Source organism: Heterodontus francisci, chromosome 23, assembly GCF_036365525.1.
Source record: "Heterodontus francisci isolate sHetFra1 chromosome 23, sHetFra1.hap1, whole genome shotgun sequence".
In the NCBI taxonomy this organism is placed as follows: Eukaryota; Metazoa; Chordata; class Chondrichthyes; order Heterodontiformes; family Heterodontidae; genus Heterodontus; species Heterodontus francisci.
The window spans coordinates 38,798,697-38,813,963 of NC_090393.1; the positions used below are offsets into that span (position 1 = coordinate 38,798,697).

The following is a 15,267-nucleotide window of genomic DNA, read 5'->3' on the forward strand; positions in this document are numbered from 1 at the left end:
AAATTTTAGTGGGAGAAAATAAAACCACCATCAAATTAGATACAGGAGCAGTGGTTTCTATCCTGTCTGATCAAACATCTTGGCTGAGGAAAGAAAGGATTAGAAAAACCAACAAAAAATTATATGGGCCAGGAGGGATTCAGTTGAAGGTTGTGGGAGAAATACAGACAACCTTAACACATAGAAACACCATGATTCCAGACACCCTCCTTAGTAAAACAAAGCATGCCTAGCCTTACAGCTATTATGCAAGGTGGAAGAGATCAAGGGACAGGAGAGACAGGTCAGTGATTTTAGAGCAGAATTCCCCAAACTATTCTAGGGCTCAGGGAAATTAAAAATGGAATACCATATTATCCTCATAAAGAGGCAAAATCGGTATGTTTGTTCACAACTAGAAAGGCCCCACACCGGCTCCTAGAAAAGGTGAAGAAGGAAATTGATGCCATGCTAAACCAAGGAGTTATCTCCGCAGTGACAAAACCCACTCGGTGATGCTCTGAGATGGTCCCAGTAAGGAAACCAAATGGGTCTATTAGGATTTGTGTGGACCTTACCCAACTCAATAAAGTGACAGAGAGAGAGAATTCACCTAATGCAGTCAGTCGACAGCAGCCTTGCCAAATTGGGAAAAAGCTCCATATTCACAAAGTTGGATGAAATAGTGGATTCTGGCAGTTGACTTTAGATGAGGAGTCTAAATTGTTAACCACTTTTATCATGCTCTTCGGAGATATTGCTTCAAGAGATTGCCATTTGAAATTGCGTCGGCACTAGAGATATTCCAGCAGATGATGTCAACAATCCTAGAAAGCTTGGAGGGAATCATCTGCCACATGGATTCGTGGAGCAAACCAAAGAAGAGCACGACACAAGGGTAAGAGTGGTATTACACAGATTACAAGAGGCAGGGCTCACATTAAATGACAAGTGCATATTCTCACAGTTGACAGCGAGGTTCCTTGGCCACATAATGGATGGATCTGGAATCATGATAGATCCATAGAAGATGAAGGCAATAAAATATTTACCAGAGCCAAGGAATATAACAAATCTACAGCGATTCATGGGTATGGTTAACCAGGTAGGGAAATTCCTACCAAATCTAGCAAACTATTAACAAGTCTTGACGACAACTGCTAAACAGCAGCAATGCCTGGTGCTGGGGAGACTGAGGGAAAAATTCTTTCAAGAAGATCAAAGAAATGTTGACTTCACCAGAGGTTTTGGCACATTATGATCCGGAACAAGTGACCATTATTGTAGCAGACGGATCTTCAACCGGATTAGGTGCAATCCTGTTCCAGGTTCAAAAAGATGGACAACGCAGGCCGGTGTAATTTGTCTCTCATTTGTTGTCAGAGTCAAAACGAAGGTATGCAGTGATTGAAAAGGAAGCATTAGCAGCAACATGGGCGTGTGAAAAATTTTCAGACCGCATACCGGGCCTCAAGACCAAGATTGAAACTGACCACAAGTGTTGCTCAATTCCAAGGCATTAGCAAAATTACCCGGAAGGGTACAGAAATCTCGACTACAACTTATGAGATATGACACAACAACTGAGTATGTCCCAGGGAAGCATCAGGTGATCGCTGACACATTATCAAGAGCATCAAGCGATCTACCTGAACTGGGAGATGACCAAGCTTTAGCTATAACTGAAGATTTGCTGGCAACTCCTCAATCTCCTGAGTGACAGGAAACAAAGAGTAATGGATGTTTTTCAGGCTGGCGGAAGGTATGTAGTGGAGTTCCCCAGGGGTCAGTGTTGGGACTCTTTCTTTTCCTTATATATATTAATGACCTAGACCTTGGTGTACAGGGCACAATTTCAAAGTTTGCAGATGATACGAAACTTGGAAACATTATGAACTATGAGGAGGATAGTGTAGAACTTCAAAAGGACATAGACAATTTAGTGGAATCGGCAGACAGGCGGCAGTTGAAGCTCAATGCGGAGAAATGTTAAATGATGCATTTTGGTAGGAATTCTAAAGAGGGTGCAGGAGCAGAGGGATCTGGGTGTGTATGTGCATAAGTCATTGAAGGTGGCAGGACAGGTTGAGAGAGGGGTTAATAAAGCAGACAGTATCTTGAGCATTCTTAATAGGGGCTCAGAGTACAGGAGCACGAAAGTTATGTTGAACTTGTATAAGACACTAACTCGGCCTCAGCTGGAGTATTGCGTCCAGTTCAGGGCTCCGCACTTGAGGAAAGGTGTGAAGGCATTACAGAGGGTACAGAAAAGGCACACGAGAATGGTTCCAGGGATGAGAAACTTCAGTTATGAAGATAGATAGAAGTTGAGACTGTTTCTTTGGTGAAGAGAAGGTTGAGAGGAGATTTGATAGAGGTATTCAAAATCATGAGAGGTCTGGACAGAGTAGATAGGGAGAAACTGTTCCCACTCGTGAAAGGATCAAGAACAAGAGGGCACAGATTTAAAGTAATTGGTAAAAGAAGCAAAAGTGACATGAGGAAAAACTTTTTCACGCAGCGAGTGGTTAAGGTCTGGAATGCGCTGCCTGTGCATGTGGTGGAGGCAGGTTCAATTGAAACATTCAAAAGGGAATTAGACTGTAATATGAAAAGGAAGAATGTGCAGGGTTACGGGGAGAAGGCAGGAGAGTGGCACTAAGTGAAATGATCATTAGGAGAGCCGGTGCAGACATGATGGGCTGAATGGCCTCTTTCTGCACTGTAACAATTCAGCGAATTCTGTGATTCAAAGGTTACACCAAATTAGAAACCTACAGAAAGGGAACAAAGTCTGCAAAATAGTCAGATAGTTTTCCCAAGATGGTTGGCCACAATACATGCCAAATAACCTGATCCTGAGAAAGTATTATGAACAATGAAGCCATCCTACTACTGTCGATGATTTACTAGTCTACATCAAAAGACCAATTATTCCTAGGGCTTTAAGAATAGACGTCCTAGAGAAACTACACCAAGGCACTTTGGAATCACCAAGTGTTAAGCAAGAGCGAGAAACTGTGTAAGGTGACCAGGGGTTTCCAAGGAGATTGAAGACATGATTTCCAGGTGTATCAGATGCGCTAGGGAAGGGAGTGCAGATAGTCTCAGTCATTTCATTACCAAAAAGGAGGAGGTGTTGGGTGTCTTGCAAAGCATTAAGGTAGATAAGTCCCCAGGGCCTGATGGGATCTACCCTAGAATACTGAGGGAGGCAAGGGAGGAAATTGCTGGGGCCTTGACAGAAATCTTTGCATCCTCATTGGCTACAGGTGAGGTCCCAGAGGACTGGAGAATAGCCAATGTTGTTCCTTTGTTTAAGAAGGGTAGCAAGGATAATCCAGGAAATTATAGGCCGGTGAGCCTTACGTCAGTGGTAGGGAAATTATTAGAGAGGATTATTCGGGACAGGACTAACTCCCATTTGGAAACAAACGAACTTATTAGCGAGAGACAGCATGGTTTTGTGAAGGGGAGGTCGTGTCTTACTAATTTGATTGAGTTTTTTGAGGAAGTGACAAAGATGAAGGAAGGGCAGTGGATGTTATCTATATGGACTTTAGTAAAGCTTTTGACAAGGTCCTGCATGGCAGACTGGTACAAAAGGTGAAGTCACACGGGATCAGAGGTGAGCTGGCAAGATGGATACAGAACTGGCTCGGTCATAGAAGACAGAGGGTATCAGTGGAAGGGTGTTTTTCTGAATGGAGGGATGTGAATAGTGGTGTTCCGCAGGGATCAGTGCTGGGATCTTTGCTGTTTGTAGTATATATAAATGATTTGGAGGAAAATGTAGCTGGTCTGATTAGTAAGTTTGCGGATGACACAAAGGTTGGTGGAGTTGCGGACAGTGATGAGGATTGTCAGAGGATTCAGCAGGATATAGATCGGTTGGAGAGTTGGGCGGAGAAATGACAGATGGAGTTTAATCCGGACAAATGTGAGGTAATGCATTTTGGAAGGGCTAATGCAGGTGGGAAGTATACAGTAAATGGCAGAACCCTTAGGAGTATTGACAGGCAGAGAGATCTGGGCGTACAGGTCCACAGGTCACTGAAAGTGGCAACGCAGGTGGATAAGGTAGTCAAGAAGGCATACGGCATGCTTGCCTTCATCGGTCGGGGCATAGAGTATAAAAATTGGCAAGTCATGTTGCAGCTGTATAGAACTTTAGTTAGGCCACACTTAGAATATTGCGTGCAATTCTGGTCACCACACTACCAGAAGGACGTGGAGGCTTTGGAGAGGGTACAGAGGAGGTTTACCAGGATGTTGCCTGGTCTGGAGGGCATTAGCTATGAGGAGAGGTTGGAAAAACTCGGATTGTTTTCACTGGAACGACGGAGGTGGAGGGGCGACATGATAGAGGTTTACAAAGTTATGAGCGGCATGGACAGAGTGGATAGTCAGAAGCTTTTTCCCAGGGTGGAAGAGTCAGTTACTAGGGGACATAGGTTTAAGGTGCGAGGGGCAAAGTTTAGAGGGGATATGCGAGGCAAGTTTTTTACACAGAGGGTGGTGAGTGCCTGGAACTTGCTGCCAGGGGAAGTGGTGGAAGCAGATACGATAGCGATGTTTAAGAGACATCTTGACAAATACATGAATAGGAAGGGAATAGAGGGATATGGGCCCAGGAAGTGCAGAAGGCGTTAGTTTCGGCAGGCACAAGATCGGCGCAGGCTTGGAGGGCCGAATGGCCTGTTCCTGTGTTGTACTGTTCTTTGTTCTTTGTACTACTAAACAGGATTCTAGAGAGCCACTGATGTCGTCTTCGTTTCCATCCAGGCCCTGGGAGTGCCTGGGAATGGAACTGTTTGAATATAAAGGGAAGATTTTCCTCATTGTCGTTGATTATTACTCTAGATGGGTTGAAGTCAAACCAATACATAGCCAGAGTTCCGAAACCATAATAAAATAATTAAAATAGATTTTCACCACACATGGCATTCCAGACCTAGTGATCTCTGATAATGGTCCACGATTTATGAATGAGGCCTTCCAGCAGTTTGCAGAAATGTATGGATTTGTCCATGTTATTCATTCACCGAGGTACCCCAGGGCAATGGAGATGCAGAGAGAGGTGTTCGAACCATGAAAATGCTACTGAAAAAGAATGAGGATTTTCAGCTAGCGCTGTTAAACTACCGATCAACACCACTCCAAAATGGGCTGGCTCCATGAGAGTTGCTAATAGGCAGGAGGTTGAGGACATAATTACCCACACTCCCAAGCACCCTTCACCCACATGCCGGTGCAGAGAATTGGGAAAGGGTGAGGGAGAGAGAAGAGATAGAAAAGCCATCTAAAAATGGAGAACCTTGGAGATTTGGTTTGGATTAAAAATCAGGGTCAATATGGGGAAGTGATGGAGAAATCTCCATATTCTCGGTCATACATAGAGCAGAGAGACCAGGGATGGATAGGAGAAATAGAAAAGCTTTGGTACTGGCATCACCGAATAAAGAATTGATGAAAGATCAAGAGAATCAGCTACCAGAGAGAGCTGATGAACCGGTGACACAACCAACAACAGATAATCCGGATGACAGTGAAGACAGAGAACATGAGTCATCCGATAGTTCCACTAACACACAGGAAAGTGAGGAAGAAGAACTGAAAGACTCAATACTTCTAACAGGTGAAAGAAGAAGACGCAATGGCAGAGTTGTGAGAACCCCCACAGCGTTACAGACCTGATGAATGAAGACAGAGACTTGGGAGGAGATGTAGTATAATGTACATGTTGCTGGGTAGATTATGTATATGGACCTTAAGCATCATCACAGGGTTTGATGTCACGAGTCTGTACCTTGTACTGCTCAGTGTTCATATAGATACCCTAGTAAGAAGACCCCTGAAAATAAACTCCTGTTACTTTGACTCAGAGTCTACTTTCCTCATTCAATACTAACAGCACACTGACAACATAGTAGAGGCAGCAAGGTCAACAGCTGTTGGTGCCCTCGTTCGTTTCCCTAGGGTGCAAGGGGTGATTGACTGCACTCACCCCTTGCACTCATGTGGCCATTAGAGCTTCCTGGGACCATCCAGCTGCATTTTGAATCACAAAGGATTTCACCCTTTGAATCAGCAACTGGTTTGCAACCACAGGTGAAAAATCATGCAGGTCTGTGCTCATTTCCCAGGGAGCTGTCACAATGCATACATTTTGCGAAACTTACAACTACTGGAAATGTTTGAGGCGCCAGCCCAGGTTGATGGCTGGATCCTGGGTGACAAGGGATAGCCTCTTTGGACATGGGGTTGATGACACCAGTGAGGCATCCCCAAAGTACAGCAGAAGAGCGTTACAATGCAGTTGAAGCCTCCACCGGAGCCATCATTGAACACAACATTGGCCTCTTGAAAATGCACTTCCGCTCCATTGACCATTCCGGAAGGGCTCTGCATTACGCAGCACAGAGGGTCTCACAAACAGTTGTAGTCTGCTGTGCACTGCACATCCTGGTAATACAATACAGACATCTGTTGCAGCAGGTGGAACAGGAGGAGCACCACACCTCCTCCAATGAAGATGATTTGGATGAGCCTGAGGAGGAGGCCATTAATGTCATCATGAAGATCCCCACCTGCTAAGAATGAGGCATATTAATTTTGTCATATGAACATTAATTTTAAACTGTTGCTGGAGTGAAGAAATGACTTGTTTAAAAATCACCAGACATTTGGCTGGAGGACATTTGCATACTAATAGACGGTGCTTGGAGAGGCAAAGCAACTGCTACCTGGTCCAATCAACCCAAACGGATTTTGATCACCAGACATTAAAGGTGTAAGAAAGCTTGCATTCCAGTGCATGCTAAGATGGACAATCCACAAATGTAGGAGTGGTTAAACCAGCTGGTCACATGACTAACCGGCTGGTCCAGGCTTTTTGAACTACACACAGGACAGTTTGAAGACATACTGCAGATTGCAATTGAACCTGGAACAAGAGAGCCTCTCTCCTGGCTGGCTCTCTCTCGCTTTCTCACAAACCTCCGGACCCACTGATTAAACCTCAAGACAGAAAAGACTCCTACATTGAAACAAGTTAAAGCGTGCACTGGGCCCCAATGATCAGCAAGACTTACCGGCAACCAAAGACTCTACATTGAACTCAAAGGAATGTAAATACACCCAGATATTGCCTCAAGCTTTTCCCCTTTATTCTTTCTACTCTTTCTGTCTCTATCTGCGCGTGTGTTTATCGCATATGCATGCTAACGTGGTCGAGTTGCGTATTCGTAGTCATTAACCGGATTAGAGCTTAAGGTCAGTAACCTTCCACCTTTCTTATTTAAATCTAAGAAAACCCGTCTGATTGACTTCTTTGTCTTACAATTGGAAAGCAGTGAACAAGGATTCACTGAGGGGGGGAGCTAAAACACCATGTTTTAAAATTTAAACTCTGTTACTGTTAAGCCAGGCAAAGACTGAGAGGAACCCTTAAACCCCTTTCTCACCTGGTCATAACAGAAATTTGGGGGCTAGCATCCGTGGGGGGCTCGTCTGGGATTTGATTCACAGACAAATGAGAAATTGGAAGTGGGAAGTCAAATTGATCCCAATCAAAAAGAGAAAAGATTTCAATACAGGTATTCTTGTGGTTGTGTGTGATAGAATACTAAACTGTCTGCGATTGAAACCAGGGTGAAGTCACTTGGGTTAAGTTAAAAGCACTGTCTATGGAGGAGTTGAGAAAAATGGCTGAGCAGTGTGGGATCACTGGCTAGAAATTCTGAACTCCTAAGACTAATGGCCAACCATTTTTCCCTTGAATCTGAAGAAGCAGAAACAGGGTTAGAGGTTGACTCCGACAGGGTATTGCTAGCAAAGATACAACTGGAACAGAGGAAACTTGAATTTGAGGAAAGAGAAAGAGAGAGACAGGAGAAAGAAAAAGAGAGACAGGAGAGAAAGAAAGAGCCTTCCTGAAGGAATGCGAAGAGCGAGAGCTGAGGCGACTTGAGTTAACTCGGGGACATCAGAGTAACCCCAGTGAAAGCATGGCCAATATGGAGGAGTGTAATTCAGGGCTGGGTGCAGAATTTTAAAAAACTTTCCCAATTGATAGCAAAATTTAATGAGGGAGAGATGGAAGTATTTTTTTTTGTGTCTTTTGAAAAACTGGCATGACAGTTAAAGTGACCAGTTGAAGTTTGGACTCTGCTGATACAAAGCAAGTTAATAGGAAAAGCACATGAGATTTATTCCATGTTTCCAGATGAGAGTTCATCAGATTATGATCTGACAAAAAATGCTATCCTTGGGGCATATGAGTTAGTATCGGAAGCATATCGCCAAAAGTTTAGAACCCTCAAGAAGCAAACTGATCAAACCTACCTGGAGTTTGAGAGAAGTAAGCAGCTGGCTTTTGACCAGTGGCTGAGGGCTCTTAAAGTATAGCTCAGCTATGACAATCTAAGAGAGGTAATTTTGCTCGAGGAATTTAAAAACTCTCTCCCACTTTCCATAAAGACACATGTCGAAGAGCAGAAGGTTCACAGAGCCCGGGAAGCCGCAGTGCTGGCTGATGAGTTTGCTCTCGTTGAAAAGTCGGTTCCCCAGTGGAAAACCTTTCCTAGTCACTCCCATAAATCTGAAAAGGACAAAGGATGGAAAGGTGATAGAAGCCCAAGCAGTCCTGGGAGAGAAAGAAAAGCAGGAGAGACAAGGTGCTCCTCCCCCAGCCAAAAAGGAAGGTGCTGTAAGTAGGAGTGAGATCCGGAGACTAGTGTGTTTCCATTGTAATAAAGCAGGGCATCGAAGCATTAACTGCTGGAAACTAAAAAGAAAACTTGTAGGGTTAATCAGGACACACCCACTCAGTGAAGGAGAAGGGACTCTGATGGAAATCACAGCAGAACAAGCTGTGGCTTTAACTGCAGCAGCACTAAGACCCAGAGAAACTTTAATAGGATTCCTGAAGGTTATCAGGGTTTTGTGTCTGAAGGGAGAGTGGAACAGGCAAGCCCATAATTATACTCCAGGACACAGGGGCCACCCAATCCCTTCTATGGGGAAAAGGCCTGACCTTTCCCCGAGAGTGCAGTGAAGGTCAGGGTGTTAGTGAACGGTATTGGAAGGCAATATAGGCCCATACCTTTACACCCGGTGCACCTGGAATGCAATCTAGTTTCGGGACTGGAGACCATAGGGATTGTCCCTAGTTTGCCTGGGTTGACCTGCTTCTAGGTAATGATCTGGGGGTGGGGGTGAAGGTAGTAGCTTCCCCAGTTGTATTAGAAAGACCGAGAGAGGTCAGGGAGACTGAGAAATTTCAGGAGAAGGTCCCAGGCATCTTTCCTGGCTGTGTGGTAACTCGCTCCATGGCCAAATCAGCTCCCCCAGGGGAGACTGAACTGGTGCCGCAGACGGATGACCCTGCTGTCTGGCTGTCTGAAATATTCTTTGGGGAATTAGATGACCCAAAGGATGGACTAGACAGGTCTTCCATTGTCAAGGCTCAAGAAGCCGACCCCAGATTAAGGAAATTAGCACAGACTGCCCAACCCGAAAGTGAAGCAGAGGGAGTCCCAGAGTGCTGCTGTATGAAAAGTGAGGTTCTGATGAAGAAATGGAGACCCCCTCACAGACCGGCCAAAGAGGAATGGGCAGTGGTTCACCAAATAGTGGTGCCCCGAGGTACCGTAAAGAAATACTAAGAATGGCCTATGGGCTTCCCATGGCAGAACATGTCGGGGTATGGAAAACCCAAGGCAGCATAAGATGGCATTTTGACTGGCCAAAACTCCGCAAAGATTTGGTGGAATTCTGTAAAACCTACCACACATGCCAGGTGGTGGGGAAGCCCCAAGCTCAATAAAATCTGCCCCCCTAATTCCCATCCCCGCTTTGGGGAACCCTTCAGCCGAGTGCTGGTGGACTGTGTGGAACACCTCCTGAAAACCAGAGGGTGCCCCCTTAACCTAAAGAGAGGTTTTTGGGGCATGGGGGCGAGTCGCCTATGTTGGACTACATTTTCACTTCCCGGGAGCAGCTCACCAGTGCCTGTGCAGTGGCTCAGGAGCATCTCCTCACCATCATGGATGTTGCTACCCAATTTCCAGAGGCCATTGCCCTACGAACTATCTCTGCAAAAGTGGTGGTCGATGGGCTAACCCAATTTTTCACTTGCTATGGCCTGCCGGTCGAAATCCAGGCAGATCAGGGCACTAATTTCATGTCTAGAGTCTTTCAAAAAGTCATGGGCAACCTGGGCATAACCCAACTAAAGTCCTCAGCCTATCACCCCCAGTCCCAAGGGGCTTAAGAACAGTATCAGCAGACCCGAAAGACAATGATCAGGGCCTACTGCCATGGGTACTCCCATGACTGGGACAAAGGGCTGGGACTCTTCCTGATTGCCACCAGGGATTCACCAATTGAGTCCCTTTGAACTAATTTATGGACACGAGGTGAGAGGTCCCCCAACCTAGTCAAAGAGAGGTTTTTGGGGCACGGGGGTGAGTCGCCTATGTTGGACTACATTTCCACGTCCCGGGAGCAGTTCACGAGAGCCTGTGCAGTGGCTCAGAAGCACCTCAAGGCCTCTCAGGCAGCTATGAAAAGACAAGCAGGTAAACAGGCCAAAGCCAGAACTCTTCGGCCTGGGACCATGTCTTGGTATTACTACTGATTCAGGTCGAACCTGAAAGCCTGGTTCAGTGGCCCATACCGATTGGCAAAAAGAATCAGCCAGGTAAATTATTTAATCAAAATCCCAGATTGAGAAAAAACAAGGTTGTGCCACATTAACATGTTAAAGCAATATCACAGCCAGAAAGGGGACAGACAGGCACAGGTCTGCAGACAGTCCGGGAGGAAGGGGGCAATCAAGACCATGGGGACGAGCTAGATGAAGGCTTGGGAGATCCCCACATTGAACCCCCTCCTGCCCGGTTGACCAACACCAAAGTGTTAAACTACCTAGACACCACACTCTTCTTATTTAGAGGTGGAACCTATAAAGAAGTCTGCAAGGACGAGAATATATCAAATAATAAAGCAAACAAAAAGGTGAAATATTTACATGTTGTTAATTTGACCACCCGTACCACCATCGTGCTCATAATGCCTTACTTTTACGCTTTCTACCACTATGTCTTGGTGCAACTCTGGCATCAGCAGTTGAGGTGGAGGCAGTCTGCTCATTGCGCTGCCGCTTTGCTGTGGATGACCATGGTGGGCATCCTGTGGAGGTATGGGGCCTTGAAGTCGCCATCCTACTGGAGGTCTCCTGCACTGTTGCAGGGGCATTCCCCCTTGATCTTGCGGGAAGTAAGGAACTCAATGTCAGGGTGGTGGAGGGGGAGAGGAGACGCCACCCATCCTGGGGGTATGCTGAGAGAAAGGCCCCGGGACAGCTGATACGCATAACTCCTCCATCTGGGTGCGGGAGGTGCCTTGACCCCTCTCGTTTAGTCACTGCTGCACAGCAATGGAATGTTGGACAGAGCACATATGGGTCGAGTGTTCAACCTGGCCCTCCATGGCGGTCCCCACCTTCTCCATGGAGGAAGCCATATGCTCACATGCCTGGGGCTTGGCAGACGTCATGGCTTGCATGAATTCCTCCATCGCACACGCAAAGCTCTGGCATCTCCAACATTGTTCCCTAAAAGTCCGTTGAATTTCCGGCAGACTTCTTGTGGCCTCGATGATCATAAGCGCAGGGCTCAGTAGGGGCCTGGTCCCCAGTAGACCTCCGGTTGTCAGGGGACCTGGCTGTAACATGCTCCCTCAGCTGCTGGGACGTGTCTGTGCCATTCCCACCAGATTGTGACCCTGATTCTACGCAGATACCCCCAGCACAGCGTGTGGTTGTGACTGCACTGGCGGAGGTTGCAGAAGAGGCAGGTGACAGTGCACCCTCTAGGGCTTTGTTATCATCCCCAGAGGCAGAGTCAACAGTTTGCTGGCTTGTCATTGTGCGATTGTGGGCACTTGCTGTGGAGTACAAATAGAAGCACATTTAGCATCACCGCTGCATGAGCTCATCAGTTTTTCGCGCAGTCCTCATGTGCCCATATGGTATCAACAGTAAGGTTGGCTTTTCATCCTTATGCCTAGATGATCCAGCCTCATCATTCACAATGGCTCGTCCTCCCTCCTCTCCGGAAATCTGGGCCACCGCCTCCTCTCCTGGGGCCAGGAGTCTCAAATCTGCAACACCGCCCCCTGTCTTGTTGTGCTCACGCTGATTGTGGGTCTGTTTGTCCTGCATGAGAAAGTGCTGAGTTAATGACATGTCAAGTGATGCCTAACACCCCTTGTCTGTATGCATCCCCATCACTCATTCTGGCCTATCAGTTGTACGCTGAATCCAAGTGCAACCGGACGCCATATTTCCACATTCTCTGGAGACAATTGCTAAGTGGCACCTGTTAATTGTGTATCAATTGTTCTATTATATGCAGGTGGAGGATGTTAACTGGGGTCTTATTTGAGCACTTACTCAGACTGGTGGAAGTTTTGAGTGAGGAACTACCTACCAGTAATCTTATTACTTTGTACAATAAATGTGAAACTGAGTAAAGATAGGCTCCAGCATTATCCTTCCATAACTGGAGTTTAACAGCACCAAGACTGATCATGCATTCACCCGCCTGGCATGGATGCCTAGTGACAGACATAATGGGCTGGATTTTATAGGGGCTCTGATGTTGGGAACAGTGGCAGGGAGGGCATGAAGATTGCTCTGGATGAGGCCTGCCACCGACCTCGACGCCAGCAGGGCCCGGCCCTTGTGTTGGCCCCCCCCACCGCTCGGCGACGGGACCCACATTACAATATGTCGATGGACACTTACCATTCATTAATATGCAGGCCGCAGCGATTCAGGCATCAGGTTGTGATCTTCATTCGGACGTGTGGCACTCGCGTGCCTTCATTTTCACGTCCGTGAAAAGCTGACGGCACTGAAGCGGCAGTCATTGGAGCATGTGAAGTTGGGTGGGGGGGGTGCTGCAATATGTGGGTTTAAACTCTGATGTATGAAGGGAGGTGGGTGGGGGTCTGCAATGACTGGGATACAACTCTGCATGTAAGAAGGGAGATACCCCGTTCCCTTCTACCGTAAAGGGGGTCACTCTGCCCCCACTAACGTTTGGTGGGAGCATGTAGCGGGCTGACCCTACAATCAGCCAATGCTGTTTGGGGGAGGGGATGCAATAGCACTCCATGACCACTTTGTGTGGCGTAGGGGCCAAAAATGGTATGGGGTCAAAAGTCATGTGGCAGATGGTTACATCCACACAATGTCAGTAACATGACCGTGTTCATGCTGCTCATTTTTTATGCAAAGGTAAGATGGGCAATGTCATGCCATACCATATAAAGGTGATGAGGGAATGCAGCTGAAGCACTAATTTGCATCACTCTCTTGCTCTGATAGGTGTCATTGACCAACTGAAGGAACCAAATTCATTTGCAGCATACAGATAAGGCTGCTCCACCCTGTCTTTCTTGATCCAAGTGCCGTGAGGAACCATATCCACTGGAGGCAGAACCAAGAGGCAGGCACAGCCCACGTGGAAGCTCATGGAAGTGAGCAGCAGCAACCACCAAGGCGCATTCGAGGCCAGAGAAGACAGCAGGTATACAGACCCCGCATGACATGCCTGCAGATGTCAGATCGCCAGTGTCAGAGGCGACTGCGGATGCCCAGAGTGGCGGTGACGCATCTCAGTGCACTGCTTCATGATGAGCTGCAGCCGATGGGGTTTGCTGGACACCCTATGCCTGTGGTCCTCAAAGTCACCGCGGCTCTTAACTTCTACACCTTCGCATCATTCCAGGGACCCACCAGTGTCCTGTGTGGTGTTTCACAGTCAGCAGTGCTCTGCTGTATCAGGGAGGTCACCGATGCCTTGCACAGGAGGGCCGGTGACTACGTGCGCTTCAAGACGGTCCCTGAGAGTCAGCACCAGAAGGTCCTCGGATTTGGGGCCATCACGGGATTCGCGCAGCTGCAAGGGGCCATCAAGGCTCCAGTCGGACAACCAGCCGCATTCCTGAATAGAAAGGGCTTCTACTCACTCAACGTGCAGCTAGTATGTGACTACAGGAAGTACTTCATGCAAGTGTGTGCTCGCTTTCCAGGCAGCTGCCAGGACTCATTTATCCTGCGCCAGTCCCAGGTGCCAATGCTCTTCACTGCTCCAGCTCAGATCCAGGGGTGGATTCTTGGGGACAAGGGCTATCCCTTGCAGACATGGTCCCTGACGCTGGTGAGAAACCCCAACAGCGATGCAGAGGAGAGATGCAACACCTGCCACAGCTCGAAATGAGCTCCCATCAGCATGCTGAACATGTGCTTCTGCTGCCTGGATAGATCAGGTGGGGCCTGACAGTACTCACCAGAAAGGGTAGTGCTCATCGTTGCTGTTTGCTGTGCTCCGCACAACTCTGCAATACAGAGTGGGGAGGCCTTGCAGGATTATGAGTCAGGAGCAGGAGACATGCTCTCACGATGAGGACACAGAGGAGGTGCAGCAGCATACGCTCATGGGAGGACTAAGATCATGGAGGCATCGCAGTCAGGGCGAGCAAAGAGCAAGGGATGCTCGGCAACACCTTATTGCTGAGCATTTCCACTATCCCTGAGGTGCAGAATATGCTCTCCATGTCACACATCACTGTGCTGCATCTGGTAGGCAGTTTTCTGCATCAGTGACCTCTGTGTCTCCACCATTACTGGCAGCAGATGACTGAGCCATTGCCCATGCGACTGCATCCGTGCAGTGCCACATCATGTATACTGGCATGGCGATGATGTTTTTCCATACACTGGCATTGCTCGCAGGTCAATTATGTCATGGGAGGAGACACAGTCGGCACATGCTGGCATGCGTCATACACAGTAAAAAGGAAACACCTGTTAGAGAAACACATTTAATGAGAAGTAATCAACGCATATACGTTTTACCCGTGATAACCCATATGTGTCATTGTGTCTTTTTTAGCCACTTGCGGGTGATCTTTCTCTGTGCAACCTCTGTGCTAGCAGTTTGACTGAAGGCAGGCTGCTAATCAGGATGCCCTTTGGCTTTGGATGACATGAGCAGTCGTCCTCTGGGTGCACGAGGCCTAGAGGGCCCTGGCTGCCTGAGGTCCTCCTGCACCAGTGCAGGGCTCTCCTCAGACGTCGTGGCTGCCGGAGCTGGACTCACCAGCTGAGGGGCTGAGGAGCCGGTGTCCACATTGGAATTACCCTGAGGATAATGAGATATGAACACTGACTCGCCTCCTCCCTCCCAAGGCTTGTGGGAACCTCACTGCTCT

General features: G+C 47.5%; 1 protein-coding gene across 1 annotated transcript; it reads left to right on the forward strand.

Annotated features, from left to right (window-relative positions):
* The first annotated feature begins 13,595 nt into the window (after positions 1 to 13,595).
* LOC137382920 (putative nuclease HARBI1) lies at positions 13,596 to 14,273 on the forward strand. The gene has a single exon (XM_068055497.1). It carries the CDS (start codon positions 13,596 to 13,598, stop codon positions 14,271 to 14,273), a length of 678 nt encoding a protein of 225 aa, XP_067911598.1.
* The last annotated feature ends 994 nt before the right edge of the window (positions 14,274 to 15,267 follow it).

What these genes read in the sequence shown, in the direction of transcription:
- LOC137382920 (XM_068055497.1), top strand. Translation starts at nt 13,596, where the DNA reads ATGACATGCCTGCAGATGTCAGATCGCCAGTGTCAGAGGCGACTGCGG.